Source organism: Citrus clementina, unplaced genomic scaffold, assembly GCF_000493195.1.
Source record: "Citrus clementina cultivar Clemenules unplaced genomic scaffold, Citrus_clementina_v1.0 scaffold_1, whole genome shotgun sequence".
In the NCBI taxonomy this organism is placed as follows: domain Eukaryota; kingdom Viridiplantae; phylum Streptophyta; class Magnoliopsida; order Sapindales; family Rutaceae; genus Citrus; species Citrus x clementina.
The window spans coordinates 20,003,140-20,022,383 of NW_006263303.1; the positions used below are offsets into that span (position 1 = coordinate 20,003,140).

At 32.2% G+C, this 19,244-nt stretch overlaps 2 protein-coding genes across 3 annotated transcripts; one reads left to right on the forward strand and one right to left on the reverse strand.

Moving 5' to 3' along the window:
• LOC18054769 (probable NAD(P)H dehydrogenase (quinone) FQR1-like 1) lies at positions 1–3,748 on the forward strand. Its single transcript, XM_006452047.2, has 4 exons — positions 1–136; positions 2,151–2,244; positions 2,933–3,195; positions 3,287–3,748. Exons 1-4 carry the CDS (start codon positions 114–116, stop codon positions 3,516–3,518), a joined length of 612 nt encoding a protein of 203 aa, XP_006452110.1. The 5' UTR covers positions 1–113; the 3' UTR covers positions 3,519–3,748.
• A 3,150-nt stretch (positions 3,749–6,898) lies between these two features.
• LOC18054770 (transcription factor bHLH123) lies at positions 6,899–9,543 on the reverse strand. Of its 2 annotated transcripts, XM_006452049.2 has the most exons (7): positions 8,932–9,543; positions 8,273–8,837; positions 8,031–8,153; positions 7,876–7,941; positions 7,681–7,746; positions 7,501–7,554; positions 6,899–7,378 (listed from the first exon to the last, which is right to left on the reverse strand). In XM_006452049.2, exons 1-7 carry the CDS (start codon positions 9,285–9,287, stop codon positions 7,229–7,231), a joined length of 1,380 nt encoding a protein of 459 aa, XP_006452112.1. In that variant the 5' UTR covers positions 9,288–9,543; the 3' UTR covers positions 6,899–7,228. The 2 variants fall into 2 exon arrangements, with proteins under 2 accessions (XP_006452112.1, XP_024033849.1); XM_024178081.1 differs by lacking the exon at positions 7,501–7,554.
• Between the last annotated feature and the right edge of the window lie 9,701 nt (positions 9,544–19,244).

The window sequence follows — 19,244 nt, forward strand, 5'->3', positions numbered from 1 at the left end:
AACTATAAATACGACTTCTTAGGCTCTCCATTTTCCAATCCATTTTTTCAAACTTTTTTTTCATATATAGAGAGAAAAGTAACAGAGACTCGTCGAAGAAGACTCCTTAAGAGATGGCAACCAAAGTGTATATTGTGTATGTAATTTCTCTCTCTATTTGTTATTTTTTCTTGCAAATTAATATTTTTTATTGTTTTATATTTACTTAATTTGCGTTTTGAGAGTTTGATTATGTCGTAATTGTGGATCTGTTTGTGTTTAGGTTAATTAACAGAGTTCGTTTACGTAATAATATTGTATGTTTATCGTAATTTCTGTAATTTTGATCATCTTGTGTAGACACTTGGCGGTTTGATTGTGTTTTTACGATTAAAAATCTATTTGATCAGAAATGCAGTTACCGTGACTCGTTCCTCAGCTTTTGATAATCGTTTTGGTTGAGTGTTTTTGTTGTGTTTCCTATGCCTTCTGTTTGTGTGCGTGCCTGTGTATTTGGTGTCGCGTTGGGAGTGTCTTTTTGATATTGTAAATTGCTCCTGCTGAAAGTAACACTTGAGCTGAGAAAGCGTGAAATAATAAGATATTTGTAATGATATTAAAATGTTTGGAGTCTGTGAAATTCAATTTTAGAATTACATGTTTCATGCAATTATTTTCGAATTAGTGTAGTGGTGAGTATATGTTGAATATTCATAGCTAAAGGATGTTATGCTATATTATGTTGTTTTGGTAACCTGGAATTGGAGATGTTAGCTCCTAATGATAAATAAATTTTGTTTCAAAGAAAGGAAGTTAACTGTCAAATTTTCATCCAATTTTCATTTCCTAATGCTGTTTTCAGAGTATGGAAGTAGTATAGACATATGCATACTTTTCAGCAGTCTAAGCTCCTTATCGCATGTCATGTAGCTAATTGCAGGGACAACTTCTGTTTGGAAGTAGATTTATGGTATTGCTAGGATAAGGTATCTTTAGAGTCAAAAGACTGACCATTTAGAATGTTATGGGCCAATACAATTCATGCTTCAGTCACCCATTCCACTCTGTTTATAGACAGCATTGTTTGATTGTAATTCATAAGTGAGTGTAGTTGATTTCTCATTTTTTCATTTTCTCTTTCGGCTTGTATTGTGGTATGTTTATTGACTCCGTGCTGTCACCAGCTTATTGACATGTGTTTGAACTCCAAAGCTTTGAAATATTTGCGGATCTATAGACCTGCATATGGTGAAAAGATCAACTAAACTGTCTTATGTGGACGGTAGAGTTATGCTTTGGATATAATGCACAATGAGAGAAGGTCTCATAAAGCAGTGGGTAGGTACCCACGTTTAAGCCATAGGATAAGTAGCTGTAGGTAGGGGTGGCCATTAGAAGTGATTTTTTCATGGCATTGGATGGTATTCAAACAGACACGATAACTTGGCTTAATATCTAGTTTAGTTTTCCATCTTGATTTCTTCAAGCAACGTCAATGTTTGCTATGAATTTTACTGACAGTTTTTGGCATCATCGATGGCTCATGCCAGCAGTTATCCTCTGTGTCTTCTGATTATTGGTTCCTCCAAGGTGCCTTGTTCCCATTTTTGATCTGCAGCAAATTAATGCAAGGACCTGATTCAGTACCTTACCATTTCTTATTCAAGCATTGTGGGTGGCTGAGGGATCTTGTTCCATTCTGTCCTGGCCAGATAATGATGGATGTGGTTTTACGGACCGACTCTGTTAACTTGGGAGTATGCTCTGTTTTCTATATGGTTGCCACATTGGTTCAGACTTATTCCATATGGCCTCATTTTTATATGATGTGTCAGTACTTGGTAATTGACCATAGTGGTTTAATGTTTCATCATAACCAGTTGCAGCAGTTAGGGTAACTTAGGACTTGGGACTTAGACCAGGTGTTCCTACTGCTTATTTTATATTTAGCTGAAAACTTTGGCCATAATACATTATTAATAACAGTGACAGTTAATTTAATGATTTACAGATATTTTGTTTTCTCTCTACTCCTTTGTACGATATTTGATCTGTTAAGATGTTGTTGTTCTATCATCTAAAATCTAGAATTATATATCTATTGTACAATGTTCTTACTGTTTTGCAAGCATAATGTGACTCTTTTTGATCAAAGTTTATTGGCATTGCAGGTACTATTCCATGTATGGACATGTAGAGAAACTGGCAGAAGAGATAAAGAAAGGAGCTTCATCTGTTGAGGGTGTTGAAGCCAAATTATGGCAGGTAATGATGTTTGCCATGTTACCTATGTGTCACATTCTGTTGTCAATAATAATATACTAAGTCTGCTATTTTGTTGTTTGTCTGGTATATGTTGCCTTTTTACTGAGAAAGGTTTTGAGGTAATATATTGTTTAGTTGGTTGGCCATAACTCATGGTTCCTCCATGCTTATTATCCATTGTTGTGGTGTACATTGCCAAAGTATCTCTGCTGCAAAATTGTCATTTTCTGCAGCTAAGCTTCAATGAGACTGCAAAGTTTACTTTGTTTGTCCCAGTGTCCTTTCTTAACATCCCAACTGAACCAGTCATCAAAGTTATTGCCTTCTTACTGACTAAGGTTTTGAGGTAGTATATTGTTTAGTTGGTTGGCCATAACTCATGATTCCTCCATGCTTATTATCTATTGTTGTGGTGTAAACGGCCAAAGTATCTCTGCTGCAAAGTTGTCATTTTCTGCAGCTAAGCTTCAAAGAGATTGCAAAGTTTACTTTGTTTGTCCCAATGTCCTTTCTTAACATCCCAACTGAACCAGTAATCCTTGTTTCTGAATTCTCATACTGTTTATCTCTTGTTTTAGAACCCAGATGTGTTTTTTTTTTTTTTGTGGTTTTTAATTCCTGCGCTATTTCCTCAATAGCATGTAGTTGGTAATGATCCCCAACTGACTCTAGTGTCCATATGGTACAGGTCCCTGAGACACTACCTGAGGAGGTACTTGGTAAGATGAGTGCACCACCAAAGAGTGATGTACCTATTATTACCCCCAACGAACTTGCTGAGGCTGATGGGTTTGTTTTTGGCTTCCCAACAAGATTTGGAATGATGGCTGCTCAATTTAAAGCATTTTTAGATGCTACTGGTGGTCTATGGAGGACACAACAGCTCGCTGGCAAACCTGCTGGGATGTTCTACAGCACTGGGTCACAAGGTGGTGGACAAGAGACTACAGCGTAAGTTCCGATAACATGGTAGACTGAATTGACATTATGGAAATTCCTTGATGAAACCGAACAAGGACTAATAGTTTAAGAATTTTCACAGGTTGACGGCAATTACTCAGCTTGTTCACCATGGGATGATATTTGTTCCTATTGGATACACATTTGGTGCTGGCATGTTTGAGATGGAGAAAGTGAAAGGTGGAAGTCCCTACGGTGCAGGAACTTTTGCTGGAGATGGCTCGAGACAGCCAACTGAGCTTGAGTTGGAGCAAGCTTTCCACCAGGGAAAACACATTGCGGGCATTGCAAAGAAGCTGAAGGGAAGTGCTTAAATATTTCAATTTACAATACAACCATTAGGTGGACTTATTCCATTCTTTTCGTCTCTAGAATTCCCGGTTTCCTATATCTTCTGGTTTGCAAACAATAAATTCTTGCTTTGTTATCAGTATAAGCTTTGTGCGTGTGTCATATAGTGGCTTTTCTTCATGATAAAAAGTTGCTTGGTTGATTATTTGTACTTCTTCTATACATTAAATTGGGAAATATTATTGTCTTCGTCCTTTTTGTCCCTCGTTTCCTACTTGTCGGTGAATACTTTTGACCAAAGCATGTATAGGAGACGAATAAGATTTGGTCGGTTACAAAATTTCATGATGTAATTCCAGCTTGCTTGGATCAAGCTTGTTCACACTAAATTGCATGACTGGAAATGAAGCCAACTGGATTTTGCAGATCAAACCTAATATCAACTGAACACTGATTATTCTTCAAACACGAATTGACGTGCACCTAACTTTAGGTATGTGAACTGTGGAGTCGTGCCTAGTTTTAGATGTCCACATGAAAAATTTACCCGGACGAAGCCGAAAGACAAAACAAAAAATAATAAATTTTAATTTCATCGAGACATCCACGTCTGAACTGTACATCCCCATGTGAGTAACCCTTATTGTTCAACTTATGTCTTCTTAAACACATCATTATGGGCATGTGTTTCTGTGTCCAATTTCTCCACCGTGAACTTCTACTTTGCCCCAGATTATGCTGGAAACAGGGTAAGGATTGAAAAGTAAATGAGAGTAAAAAGAAGCATTGGAATTTTGATTCACTTATCCGTAAAAGATAATTATGCTTTAGCACAAGGTGACAGAGAATGATTAATTAGAGATCTTTGGAAATAAGATTTCCCCGGAATCAGCCGCAAAGTTCCTTGATTAGGCTGAAAGCTGAAAACATAATAAACACAAATGATGGCCCAACAAGTGGCAGTGAACTTTTAAGAAGAACCTCAAAAGAAACAAAACTTCAACCACAAATTTCATGATATCAGAATATTTTTCTCTTGCCCATATGCCAACAATGTGTGCAAGATCCAACTAGAAAGCTTCAAATGTAGCAGAATTCAATACCGGGGCTAGTAGCAAAATTCTAAGATGCTGTTGTTGTGTATCAAACCAAAAAAAAAAAAACGTGTGTATAAAAATACTCGAACAATCAAGCTTATGTGGCAAAGGAAACAAATGCAAACAGGCTTCCCATTGCCTTTTTCTTCATTATCTTACGTTTTTCAATTTAACCCATGATACTTTCGAATGAGTATTAAACTTTTTTCTACTTCTCATCTCCTACATATGCAACTTGAATAGGTGAATATGCATATAATTTGTACTTTGTACATGCATGTGTCAAGCACTAGTGAAGCACATGCCTTTCACTACTGGTAACGCATTTCTCACTCCATTAGTTCTCTACAATCATGCTGTTGGGCAGGCCAACAATTTTGCTTTCCACTCTAAATTTTTCTATGCCCATTTTACCATTAACCCCTTTGGCAAAAGTGCTTTCCCACAATAGCATTGTGGCTCTAGCTACTTGGAAGCACTTTAGTAAGAAAGCAGAAGCGAAGTGTATAGAGATTGTACAGTAAAGCTAAAGATATCTTCAATTCTCACACGAAATACTATATGTGTGTGTGTGTGTGTGCCTGTTTGTATCTCAGTAAAGAAATTTAAAGCTCAATTTTCATAAAGCTGGTGCTGATCCCGGGGCTGGGTTGAAGGAATATGTTACATTATTTTATACTCTTTAGCCAATAGGTGCAAAAGTCGTAAGAGGGAAAAGAAAGTGTGAGAGAAATTAAGAGATGCCAATCAAGTAGATTTCAGAAGAAAGATTTGTTGCTTTTTTTAAATTCTTCTTCTTTCTTTTGCTGGGGTTCATGATTAGTCTGTTGTATATTATATATATTAGGCTTTTATTATTTTTTCTGAAAAACCTTTTCTCCTCAAAGAGAGAGAGGTGCCACAGCTTTTAACTTTTTGGGAATATTCTTGAACTAGTCTTCACACTTACTCAAATATTTACTACTTTTTCAGATTAGTTATGACAAAAGAATCATCAATTTTTTTTTTTCACATTATATCTCACATGTTGCTATAAATAATTAATAAACCAATAAAAGTCTATGTAAGCTTTTCAACCTTGAAGCTATTATTACTATTTTCTCAAATTTGTGTTTTTATGTATGATTTTTTTTTTTTACGATCAAGAGAACATATAAAAGTAGTAAAGATAACTCAAACCAATGAGATACTAACTTATAATTTGCACTCTATTTGATATTATGATGTTATAGTTTTTATTAAGCTATCACGTACTGCTGTGAAATAATAAAATGAAAGTTCTAGTTGTCAAGAAAAAATTGATGGGTAATATTACCATTTATTTGGTAGCATAGTTGCCAAAAGCTGAAACAAAGTCAGCCTAATAAAAGATGATGATTTCATATACTTTTGATTTGCGGATGACTATGAGTTACGTTTGTAAGTTTCTAGCACACTATCATAATTTTGAAAGGATCAAAACAAACTATCATTTTTTTGAAAGGATCAAAACAAAATATATTTCGAATTATTAGATGAAAGATAAAATGTATGTAATCATATTATTGTGGTTGTATTGACTCAACATCAAGAATGACATCATTGCTTATCACTAATCATGGATCATATGATACAAATGCTTTTAGAATTGTGAATTCAAATACACACATTTAGAACCCTAAAGTTCGTTGTACAGGAGATGCAATGAGACAACATAAGTGTCAACGGTTATCAAATGCCCATTCTTTTGAAGATAAAACTACACATGGATAATAATTATAACATGTTTCGATTTAAATTAACAAGAAAGAAAGAGATGATTAATTTGCTTCTCTTTGTCTTCCAATGGAAGCTGCTCTATGTGACCATTGGATCAAAAGCACAAAACTCAAAAGCAATGTCTGATAACATCTGCACATACATTTCTCCAATTCTAACGATATTATAAAGCTTTTTTAAAAAATAAATAGATTAATAAAAACATGAAAGAAGGAGCTGTGGGTCACTCTCTGACTTCCACTAACATATTCCAAACACATAAACAAATCAAAAGTGAGATTTCCAATCAAATGACATCCCCACACTCACTCCTATCTGGAATTCAATTATTCCCTTCAATTTTTATTTTTTTTCCTTTACTTTCTTTTTTCCCTTAACAAAAGCTTACCAAGCTAAAGCTAGTGCCAGCTCTCAATTCACCTTTATCATCTCTATTAATGAACTAATATATAACCTCAGCTATGCTAACAACAGATGTTCTTCTAAACAAATCCTATACTTGAGCACCCTATTCTCATCCCCTAAAACAACCTTAAAATTTCATAATTCTTCAATTATTACAACAATTAATATATGCTGCATAAATGGTCCCAGTCTAGGGCAAACTTACATCATTTTGCTTGTAGCTGGCCCAACAATTTTTTTCTTTTGTTTCTCCTTTTACAATTTCTACAATTCATTTTTCAAAATTTCCATCCCCGGACTAGACAGTTTTGTGGGCAGCTTCTGTTTCCTATTCTTTCACCATTCATCAATCTTTATCAATTCACCCCCCACAACTTGTCTAGGGTTAATTGATAAGATACATAAATGTAGCAGAGAATCAGTTCCTTGCATATTGCATGCCCCATGTTAGCTGCTTTCACTTTCTTTTTCATCTATCTGAATGTTCCTCCAAATGTAGGAGTCCAAAAATCCACAGTGGTCTCATGAGTGACTGGAAATGTGCTTGATACCGGCACTAGACATAGTCCCCGGCTTCTAAGATCTTGTTTTGGCCCTTCACTGTCCTTAACCTTCTCAGAATTCTGCATATATTAAGAAAAAAAAAATTATGTGTGTGTGTGTTTTATCTACTACTATGTGACCAAAAACATATAATGTATGCGCTATGCAATAATTATATATATACATATACAATTTATGTTACCGGTTGGTGTGGTATGGGAGCTCCTCCACTTTTCATGTATGGGGTACTTAAGACCTGATATTATATTTAAAGAAAAAGAAAAATAGTTGAAAGTTGAGGCCACCGCATAAATTTTATGTGATGATTTTTTGTTATTGATAATTATTGCGACAATAACAAGGTCTTTCTGTGGATACTTACAGCTACTTGGTCATGGAGGAATTTGATGTATTCAATTGCTTCAGATAGCACTGAGGCTGTATCAGTCTGACAAATGTATACCAATACATACATTAAAACCAAGTCACAAAGAAAAATCCATAAAAGAGCAAGAATATTTCATGATCAATATTTCAAAATAAAAATTGATGAGTAAACTTGTTATTAATTAATTACCTTTCCAAAAGGTGAAACCAATTGTTGGAGTGCAGTGATTCTGTCCCCCATCTTCTCTTTCCTCACCTGTATGAACAAATTCAAAGATACAATAAGCCCTATCCCATCTTATTAACAAAATAATTTTTCAACTTATTAATAAATATTAATTATACCTTAAAAGCTGGCAAAGGCGACGCCGGTTGATCATTTTTAGCCCTCTTGGATGCGGGTTCACCTCCACTACTTTTCTTCACTGCTATGCTGCTGCTGTTATCTCGAACCTCAGATACATGGTGCTGAAAACAAAAACGATGAAATTAATAAAATCGAAACCCTAATCTTGAATTAATCTAAAAGGAAAGAAAAAAAAAAATAGAAACAGACAATGATGATGCGTATTAATCAATAACATTACCTTTGGTTTTTCATCAAAAGTTTGAGTAGCATACGGTGTTTGTAAAGAAGGGAAAAAGTTCGGTGACCGAACATCATTCAATGATGTGGGAGCAGACGCATTCCAAAACGGTGCGTTGTTAGAGAAGTGAAGCTGCTGCTGCTGCTGCTGCTGTTGTTGCTGTTTTGGCGGTGAAGTTCTCAAGAATTGAGGCACTTTATTATTGTTATTAGTAGCAGCAGCTGACCAAGAAGGTGATAGCTCACTTGTGTTCATCCCATAGCTGCTACTTGCTGCTGCTGCAGCTCCGTACTGATAATTCTGATTATTGTCGGACCCTAATATTCCACCACCTTGAAAAATTGGGACGTTGCCGTACAAATTAACCGGAGATGATGAATCCATTTGAAAACTCGAAGGCAAGCCCTGGCACGTTACCGTGCTGTCACTGGAGCTCCCGCCGTGATGAGGACTAAACTGTATTTGTTGTTGATGATCTAGAGAAAACCCTCGGTACCCACTTGTTGAATTCATATTCTCTTGCAGCATAGATCGAAAGCTCCCCTCAGATTTATCACCTCGGGTACTAATTAACAACAAAAAAAGATAATTAATTGAAATTTGTTATATACATATAGTGGAGTGTGTGTATACACACACACACACATATAGATACTTACACTAGCAAGGCTTGGTTCCAGTCAAGGGAAGAAGGAGATGAGAGGCCTAAACCCATCATTTGCAAATCAGAATCAACAGCAGGGGGTTGTTGGAGCTTATGGGAATCTTGAAAAACAACTGAACTACCCGAAACCGAAGCCGAAGAATCTATAGAGGATCTTGTTGTGGCTGCAGTATTAGGTTTGATGTCAATCATTTGATGATGGTGATGATGATGATGATGAGTTGTGACTGGCCATCCAAAGCTACTGGTATTACTATTGAGACCAGAAGTTGCTGAAGATGAAGAGCCGCTATCGAACCTGTTTCTTGATGATTCCCACCAGTTTGTGCTCGTGTTAAATTCATCTGCCATGGCTAATAAATATAACAATAGCTCTTGCTTGCTTCTTGATCTTCTTCTCTCTTTGGTTTCAATTTATTTTTTTGGGAGGTTTCTGAAGGTCACATAAAATGATCGGCTCGCTGCATATTTGTCATATATATATATGTGCGTGTGTGTGTGTGTGTGTGTGTGAGCTTGAAGAAGAACTGTTTTTCAGGGTTACTGTGCAAAGTGAAACGAGTATCTGGATTAATGTTTGACATTTCAGGGGGTTGATTAGACAAGAGAAAATTTAGGTCTCTTTCATTTTGAATTTCTTTTCTTTTTTCCTTTTCTTATTAATTTCTTATTTTAGATGCTCTTAATTATCCCTTTTTTTTTCAATTAGTTTATTTCTTTCAAATATAATATAATATGAACGAGAGAAAGTAATATGGTCGAATTGGCACAACTTTTGCCTAGTAAGGTAATGCCAAAAATTGGCCACCAAGGCACATGGAGCCCATTTTGGCCAATCATAGGCCAGAATTTCCCATAAGCTTGTAAGAAACAATATTTTGTTTCATCATTCAAATTTTGATTAAATTTTGAATAATATTTTTACTTTTCACAAATTAATTATAATGAGACTCAAGCAAATTATTACTTAGTCTAGTAGTTACACTTTCTCACTCATTCTTGAACTAGGGTTCAAGTACTTGTATATGCATTAAAAGGTTGATTTTTTTTTTAAATATTTAAACGAGTTGTAAGTAGTTCTAACCTAAATTTTTAAGAATCTCTTTCTTTCAAATATTTAAAGTAGATCCAACTCATTCGAACTCTTTCTTTCAAAGAGTTAGAAGTAAATCTAATAAATCTTATCTGGGCTAGATTTTCATAGTACTAATTTCAGTAGATTCTTATTGTAGTTGAAAAATATAATTCATCATATATTTATCTCTTTTTTTCATATATAATTAATAATAACAGAGGGAATTTCTAAAAGACAAGTGTTAGACAAACAACACTAATGATTATTAATTTCCTACTACATATATATTCCAAAACTGTTAACTGAATTTAAAGACCCACAAATCATATACTAATTACTGCTTCAAGGAAATTTCATGCAAGGCAAGCTATAGCTCAAATACAAGAACCTTTTATAGATTTTGCTTAAACGTCAAGAGCAATTAATTGACCTACTATAAATAAAATTACCTCGAATTCAAAACTCACTTTAAAAATTTGAAAAGGAAAAACATATTCATTCCTGATTCTGAATTATTCCAACATCTATCCACTATCATTTTTATTAAATCTACAATAAGGTGGTCGACAAGAAATTGAGCATGATAAGAAGTGTAAAAATTTTGTTGTTAAAGATCGCATAAATTGTGGTTTAAATTAGAGCAATATCCGTGCCCGGTAAGGCTACAATTTATTATTAACCATATGAAAAAAGAATTGTTGGTGGATGACTCGATTTTTATTCAATCTAGGTGGTGAAATTCAACATTTTCTAATTAAGGCAGTTTATATTTTTCACAACATTTCTTAATAAAGTCAAAAAGGATTTGTTATGCATAATGTAAGTTTGATTAAATCTGTAATTCAGGATAAGGTACGTCCATATTGAACTTATTTGATGCGGTTTCCTATGTGATTGAATACAAAGCATCTTTAATCCATCTAATCATGAATACAAAGCATCTTTAATCGATCTAATCATCTTATGCAGACTTGTGTTTCTCTCTTTAATACATAGAGATAAATTATTTTCAAAGCTCGAGTTGAGATGAATAAGAATTAAAAAAAAAAAAAGATACACAAAACAATTGAAGTTATAACTCCCAATAGTAAAAAAATTAGATTATGATTTTTTTTGGTAGAAAAAAGATAAACCTTAACTTTGAAATAAATTATAACAAACACGTTGCAAAATATTTATAATTTAAAACTCATGTTTCACCTATTTTTAGTAGAAAATTGTTAGGAGTTTACATGCATGTATCATCATAAGTGTATACCACCCATTAGCCAAAAAAGGCAAATGCAAATAAAAATTATCAGTTGAGTATCCAAAAATAAGAAAATTTAATTAAGGTAACAATTTTTTAAGGAAAAAAATGGAAAAGAAGAAAGATTAAATTAAAATTAAGAATTGACCACAAAAATAAAATAATAATAATAATAAATAAATAAATAAAGGTGGGGAAATGGAAATTGACTAGGTTAGTTGAGTTGAGGTCGAGGCGGCAGAGACTGGATGACGTCATGCTTAGAAGGGTAAGACTTTTGGATCAAAGTCAACGGGTGGGGTCCACGCGGCGTGCACGCTCGCGTGCGACGACACATGGGTCCCGCAAGCCCTACACTTGCCTCAGAGTCAGAGCCCTGAAAGCGAAGGCGACCCCCTCTCTTTTTGCTTGCCGCCTTATCGTTCGTTCTTCTTCTTCTTCGTGCTTTCTTTTATGATATTCTTCTAATTTCCTAATCATTTGCACCCCAACCCATTTTTACACGTACCCCCTTCATTTTCTTCTCCATTTCAAATTTCTAATAATTGTGACACAATTTATCGATTATTGAATATTTTTTTAATTCAAGGTGTGTTTGATATTTCTATTTGGTACTCGAAGTCTTAAAATATACATCTCTAAAATGTTTAATAGACACTTACAGTTGTGGATTATAAACTTACATGAATGTATCATATATTTGTATAATAAAAACAAAGGCATAGCATCACAATACCAATACTACTTTCCCAATATTAAAATCTAATTCAGAGAATCAACTAAATAAGTTCTTATAATTACATAAATAAAGAGACTCGAATTCTCTATTATAAAAATAAGGAGAGCATGTACCGATAAATTCAACTAAAAAGTTGTTGTCTTGTTGATTGTATTTTACTAGCAAATAACAAGTAGTTGTTAATTAATTGTTTCATTTCTTTCTTTTGTGGGTAATGGAGGTGGTTGGGCAAGTGAACGGTTTATGTAGAAAGAACAAGCAATCCAATTGATTTTCATCACATTCGCAACCTGGGTTGAATCTCTCCATCTTACAACTTGCCCAAATGAATCATTTGAATTTGGATCTTCAAACTTCCAAGTGGGTTCTTCATCGCATTTGCATGTGCCCCCCATGTCTTTCTAAAGGTCTGCTGCCGGCAAAATATCAATTGTCGCCTCACGCAGCAGCAGTGCTTGTCATTGTCAATGATACTGCACAAGATTCCAATTTTGAGTTTTTCTCGTTCACATTCCTCTCCATCAACCAAAACGCTTGGGAATAAGAATTAGCTTTATAAATAATTAGTACAACATTAATTAGTTTCTTAGTTTATTAGCCGATCGATGAAGATGAACATCCTGTCATTTGAAAATTATTAATAGTCCTAATATATTAATTATAATTGTTAGAATTCCTTTATTTCTAGCTAGGGATTATATATAAAAGACGATTATGTAACAATAGTGTAATTAAGATTGTGGTCAATTGGTCATGTGCATACTAACGTGACAAAAACCAGAACCCTACTTGAATTTCTTGACACGAGATTTTGTCTGATCTCTTTGTTCCTCATGAAAAGGAAAACAAAATGAGAAAAATGAAAAGGCCAAGCAGCTAGCTAGCTTCACGAGAGTGACTAAGATTGTGAAAGCGCTTCTGACCAAAGCTCAAGAAACAAAAGCAACAATTTCAGCAGCCAAACACGCCTTACTTTCATGGCCCATGTTTATAGAATTTTTCAGTCTCACAAAGTGCTTCTAAAATCTTCGTATGTCCTAATTTTTAAATTTTAATTAGGTCAAACTCATTAGTACTCAAAGTAAAACACGCACCGCGTACACGCCACAATCATAATATTATATTATATTATATATATATATACACACCCATACATGATGACTTTGGTTAGAACAATAGTCAATAGGTACCTATCAAAATACGTACCAAAAATCAATCTTAGATTAACTTAATTACTGGTGCGATTAAATTAAAAATATCTAAAACTTAGATTGATGTGATAGTTATTTATTGTTGTCAAAAATCATGCAATTCTGAATTGGAATATCATGTTTTGCTAAGTCAATCAATTATCCTAGCTGTTAACAATTTTATAATTAAATGTTGTCAACTGGTTTACTTTTCTGTTGACTATGATATACTCCTAGAGTCATCAACCAACGTGAAGCAATTTGGACGGTCTAGATTGGTGGGTTTTTAGTTTTACTTTTAACTTACTGAGCTTTCATTATTCAAAAGTCAATTCATCTTTCATTTTTAACTTTCTTTGTTTCATGTCTTAGGTCTTGCCATACTTTTTTATTCTTTTAGTTAGACTAAATTAAATGGAAGTCTAAATTCACAGATTAATAATAACATATAGTTCAAAGTCTACCAAGCACAGTGCAAAAACATAAGTCACATGAAAGTGAAATCTCAAACCTAAACAACTATACTTAGGGTCAATTTGGTAATGCTGTAATTTTTAAAATATTTTTTTATAACTGTGCTGTTAAAATAATTAGCCGTAAATAGATTAGTTGAAAATTAGGTCAAATTTATTTTTAATAGTGTTGTGAGTTTTAAAAAGCAGTTGTATGTATTTTATTGTTAAACTACTGTGAGAATATAAATGACTTAATTGAAGATAATGTTGAATGAAATTTATTGACACATTTATAAATATGCATATAAAATATTTTTTATTGTGTATATATAATAATTGATAACTAAAATAAAATCTCCTACAAACAACCTCAAATGATCTCTTATAATGAAACTTTGGAGTAGTAATAAACATAGGCAAAGCTAAGGTAAATTTCAAGAAATTTTATTATAAACCGTTATAAAATAAGTAATGTTAATACTGGCCTTTAGCATGTTTTTTTTTTTTTTTGTAATCACAATAAAATTAGTAATGTTCATATCAAACTTTAAGAAATGTTCGTATTAGTCTTAATCGATAATATTTATTGAAAGAGTATTTTAATTTAACTTGGATTAAAATAAATTCTTAGGTGGCGTTTGTCTTTTAACTTAATGACTTAAAGTGACTTAACTTAATTAATTAAGTTAATTAGAGGTGTTTGTTTTTATAACTTAATGAGACTTTTTAGATAATTTTGACTTAATAAAATAAGCTAATTTTTTTGGCTTTTTACTTAATGGAGAAATTTGAATTAAGTCAATTACTTACTAATGTAAAAAATATCCATGTTTTATAATTTATTTTTCATATTTATCCCAAAACTCACCCATGGACATTTAGCCCACATAAAAATATCTATGTTTTTTCTTTCTTATATTATATACGATAAAATTTGAAATTTATGGTATTTTATATATTAAAATTCTAAAACAATTATGTATTCACTTGAATATAGTTTTACTTATAAATGTTAAAATATTGTGGTATTTAATATATTATTTATTTGATATTCAAATTTAATAAGGATACAAATGTAAAAGTACATATTTTCAGCTTTTTCAGTTGAAAAAAACAAACAACTTAATATTTATTTTCCGAGATTCAGACGAAAAAACAAACATATTATTCAGATTCAAACATTCAGATTTATTCATAATTCAGACTAATTCAAGTCTATTCAGATTTCAGATAAAAAAACAAACGTCACCAGTTTCACCACTGATTATAAATACCCAAACTCAAAAAGTACTTTATTTTGGGAAACAAAAGCAATGTTTGGTAGGTGATTGATCAGTGTGATCCAAGAAAGCACAATTGGGAGATAGGGCAAACCCCCCCGTAACCCTAAAATGCCTATAAAAATAATACATAAGGACCAAATAAAAACAAACGGGAACCCTACCACTTAAAGGTAATTAAAGCAAAAACAAATTGCTCTTCTCAATGAGTGAGGGTAATAAGTCAAAATAAGTATATAAAAAAATTAGAAAATTAAAAAATCACGTCAGGCTTAGGAAGGGTTGGCTGGCTAAGAACTAAGAAGGATTTTCTCTTCTTCTCAGCAATTAAGAAAGAGAATTTATATTAAACTGAATGATATTTCCATTTCATCAACTTTTTTAAGAAATCTTTTCACATGTATATTCATTTTTTTATGCTGTATTTCTCTGCCAACTAATTAATTTGTAGCCATTCTACAATCCACTCTTATTTTGTACACTCTTCCTACAAAACCAACAAAGATTTCCACTTTGTGTTACAAGAGCCAAAAGATATTTATATAATTTGCTTTCTGAAAGTTGGCTCTCCCTAGTGGGATAATGTATTATGGATAGAAATGTTTAATTAAAAACTCAAAATAATTTAACCATTACATATACATGACTTTTAAAATAGAGCCTATATCCATAGTTTCTTGTTCTAGTAAGATCTACAAATGGTTTAGTGGCAATATAATACATTTAAGTTGCTTTACATTCTCAACAAGATGATAATTTAATATAGAAATGCAAGTCTAAAACTTACTTTACCAACCAAATTAATATGTGGAATTAATTCTAATCTTGGAAACTTGTCCAAATTCTTGCTATCCTCACCAACTCCCTCCCTCCCTCCAACATCATCACCTAATTAAGCTCAAAAGTTCCTCTCCCTTGGCTATTATTAGTAAAATTTATTTGTAAATTAAATCAGTTGTAAAATCATCTTAACAATATTCTTTCGTAAATTTATATGTATTATTGTTGGTTGAATTGAAGGCTTTCGGTGTTGTGTCTAAAAAGACCATCTCTCTTGTCATTGACTTTGCATTGAAATCTTTGATTTAAATATTGTATTATCAAATTTCAACCATTAAAAAAGAAATTCAAAAGAGAGGTTCTATCATCTTTAAAATTTTCAATAGGATGATGAGTGAATAAACAAATTGACTAGTGGGCATGTGTCCTGTCACCAAATTAATCTTCAACCAAGACCCTTGGTGGGGTTGACTTAAGAGGGTGTGATCTTGATTCTTGACCCTCTTTGATGAAACATTCCTTTAGTCTTCAAGTGGACCCACATTATCACAAACCTTTGTTATAATCTTACAATATTTGAAGACTTGAGTTGAAACCTGTTCTGTTGCTTGTCCTCTTATGCTTTTGTAAATCAATATATTTTTTTCTTTTGGGTCGGTGAATTATAATTTATCTTCTTTGTCCTCTAGCTTTATTATAAGGTTACAAGTACTATTCATTCAAGAATTAATGCAATCAAAATTCTTCTTTTGGCAGTAACTTTCGAATTTTTTATTGATAGTGATTAGTGGAACTATTCATGTTAATAATATCAAAAATTTTGATCCATAATAAGAAGGCAAAAGGTACATCATATTTGGGTAATGTTTAGAGAGGCTGGCATTTAAGTTCTTGTTAATGTGATTTTTTGTTTGTTGGATGATAGAATAGTAATTTGCAAGTTATGGAATTCATAGTAACACATAGTTGTTGGGACTCAATTAAATTGATTCAACTATATTAAGTTAAACTTGGGAGTTTGGGTCGAGTCTTAGTGGATTCTTTTCTCATTCTAAATATAAATTCATATATATATTTAGAAATTATTTTCTCTCTTACTAGCTTGTGGGTGGAGCTTACTTTTTCTTACTAGTTGGTGGAGGAGCTACTATTATTCTAAATTTATAAGAAATTTGTGGACATTAATTCTGAAATGTATTTGTGAACAATTTGTAAAGATAAAACTTTGGGCAGTATTGTAATAGTATTGAATTAAATTCTAATTGTAAATATATCAATTATATCGTATCCCATTAAAAAAAATTATTGAAATCTCTAATATCATTGTAAATATTTATCTTTTCATTTATTTTTTCTCTTGTCTATTTCAAGTATGAAGACTAGTATTTTAAATCCCCCACACAATTTTAAAGGACAAATTAGTGCCCTCATGGGGCAAATAAGATTCATATATAATTGGCAATCACTTACAATCAATTATACAACATTTTTTTTAAGTTAAGCATCGTGGGACACATATCTGGCCAACAAGTGCAGAGCATGACTTCATCTCTACATCATCCAAAGGTATATGCCCTCTATTATATGGCTATGATAAATATTTGAAGGACCATTTCATAAAAGCATTTGTGGTGACCATAGTCTATAGGGCCATAGAGAGTAATGAGCTATTTTAAAGGGTTCATGATTGTGTAAATTGAAGAAAAGAGATTGAATGGACCTACTTCTAGTATTTTATTTCTTCACTGCTAATGATTGATATGTTTATGTTCAGACCATTCCTACAAAACAATACCTGCAAAAATAAGTTACTTTTATTCATTGGTTTAGTGGATCACAGTCCATTAGGAGTCTTCGCAGATCAAATTTTATAGATTGCACATTAATTTATATCCGACACATGATTTTACAGATTATAAATTTTCAATTCAATTCAATTCAAATACAATCTATACATCTACAGATCGGATGCTGATTTGACTCAATCCATATTCATCTACCATTTTGCACATTGGTTTGTGGATAAAAAATTTTTAATTCTGTCCAATCTATGAATTAATTAAATAAAAAATCTTATATAAAAATAATTTTACTATCGATCAAAATCAATATTAAATAAGATTTAAATTAATTAATTATTTATAAAAAAGTTAGAATAATACATTCAAAGTTTCAAATATATAACACACCGAAAAGAACAATTTAATATTTGTTTATTTTCATTATTCAATTATTTTTATTTTACATTATTATTGGATATGATATAATATGGTTTTAACGTAACTACATTTTAACTTATTTACTTATTAGCAAGTAGTAACACCACATTTATAAGTTTTACTCTTAATTAAATAAACTTTTTTTATTCTTTTTGTATATTCGCGAGTTTTTGTGGGTTTATAGAAGTAAATCCATGTTTAATCCACCATCGAATTTTTTACGGATTAAATTTTTACAGATAAGGTGAATTAAACAAATTAGATTATATTATGAACACCATACAATCCATAACAAAAATTCATTAGCTAAGCGGCTAAGCCAGACATATTTCAATAAATTCGTGAGTGCACAACAAAAAACAATATTTCACTTTGTACTACTTGGTGAATTTTTTTTTCCTTTTATTTTTGAACCTATTGCTTGATTAGTTATATCCATTGTGTTTGCTTGTAGAATAGGTTCAGTCTCAATGACTCGTTATTAAATTTTAATTATTCATGTTATTTTAAGTTTAGGGGAGAGTTTTTTTTTATGGGGTGAAAGTATCAATTCAGCACATTGAAGTGACGTGTCCTACCAATTAAAACTTACTTATTGGAGCGACAATGTTTAGATCAGGCCACCACCAGCTGCCCCACCTCGAGGGATTTAATTTTGCGTATATACGACCCTTCTAAGTATTCTAAGTGGCTTATACTTAGCTTGAGTTAATAGAGTTGAAGACCCATCTTGCCAAATGACCCACAGAGACGAGCCACCAGCGGAGCTTTTAACACCCTTCAAAAAATCTTTACAACACTCCTTTGAATTCTATTCTTTAAAGTATCCGAACTTAATCTATAAAATAGTAACTCATTAATTAAAATCAATCATCTTGTCATTAAAATTTCACCTTAAAAAGAGTAGTTCTTTTAAATTTTTATTCATAAATGCATAAAAATCCTAAAATCTCAAATTATTTTGTTTTTGTTACAGAATTTCTATCTCCATTATTCTATGTTCTTAAAAGTTTCTCAAAAAAAAATAATTAATTAAAATTTAAAATATAAGTATAAATTATGAAATAGGGTAGGTGTAAAAAAAAAATAATAATTTATTTAAGTATTTAACTAAATTTTCATTAAAAAAAAAGACATTAATTTGTCTTTGATTATTTAGGTGGAGGGGTTTCATTAAGAATTTAGAGGGGTCAAACCGCCTACTCATGAACTATCTTGTGAGGCCCAAAAATAAGGAAACTACTCCGGCCCATCTAGGTCTTATTTCAAAGATAAAATGACAAAATCACCCTCAGTATTTGTTAAATTTCTCACACCGATA

Bases quoted from the DNA above. Each gene is read 5' to 3' on its own strand.
- LOC18054769 (XM_006452047.2), top strand. From the start codon at position 114: ATGGCAACCAAAGTGTATATTGT. The intron at 2,245-2,932 runs GTAATGATGTTT...CATATGGTACAG, and splicing joins TTGAAGCCAAATTATGGCAG to GTCCCTGAGACACTACCTGA. The intron at 3,196-3,286 runs GTAAGTTCCGAT...GAATTTTCACAG, and splicing joins GGTGGACAAGAGACTACAGC to GTTGACGGCAATTACTCAGC.
- LOC18054770 (XM_006452049.2), bottom strand. From the start codon at position 9,287: ATGGCAGATGAATTTAACACGAGCACAAACTGGTGGGAATCATCAAGA. The intron at 8,838-8,931 runs GTAAGTATCTAT...GTTGTTAATTAG, and splicing joins TGGAACCAAGCCTTGCTAGT to TACCCGAGGTGATAAATCTG. The intron at 7,555-7,680 runs GTAAGTATCCAC...ATATAATATCAG, and splicing joins TCCTCCATGACCAAGTAGCT to GTCTTAAGTACCCCATACAT.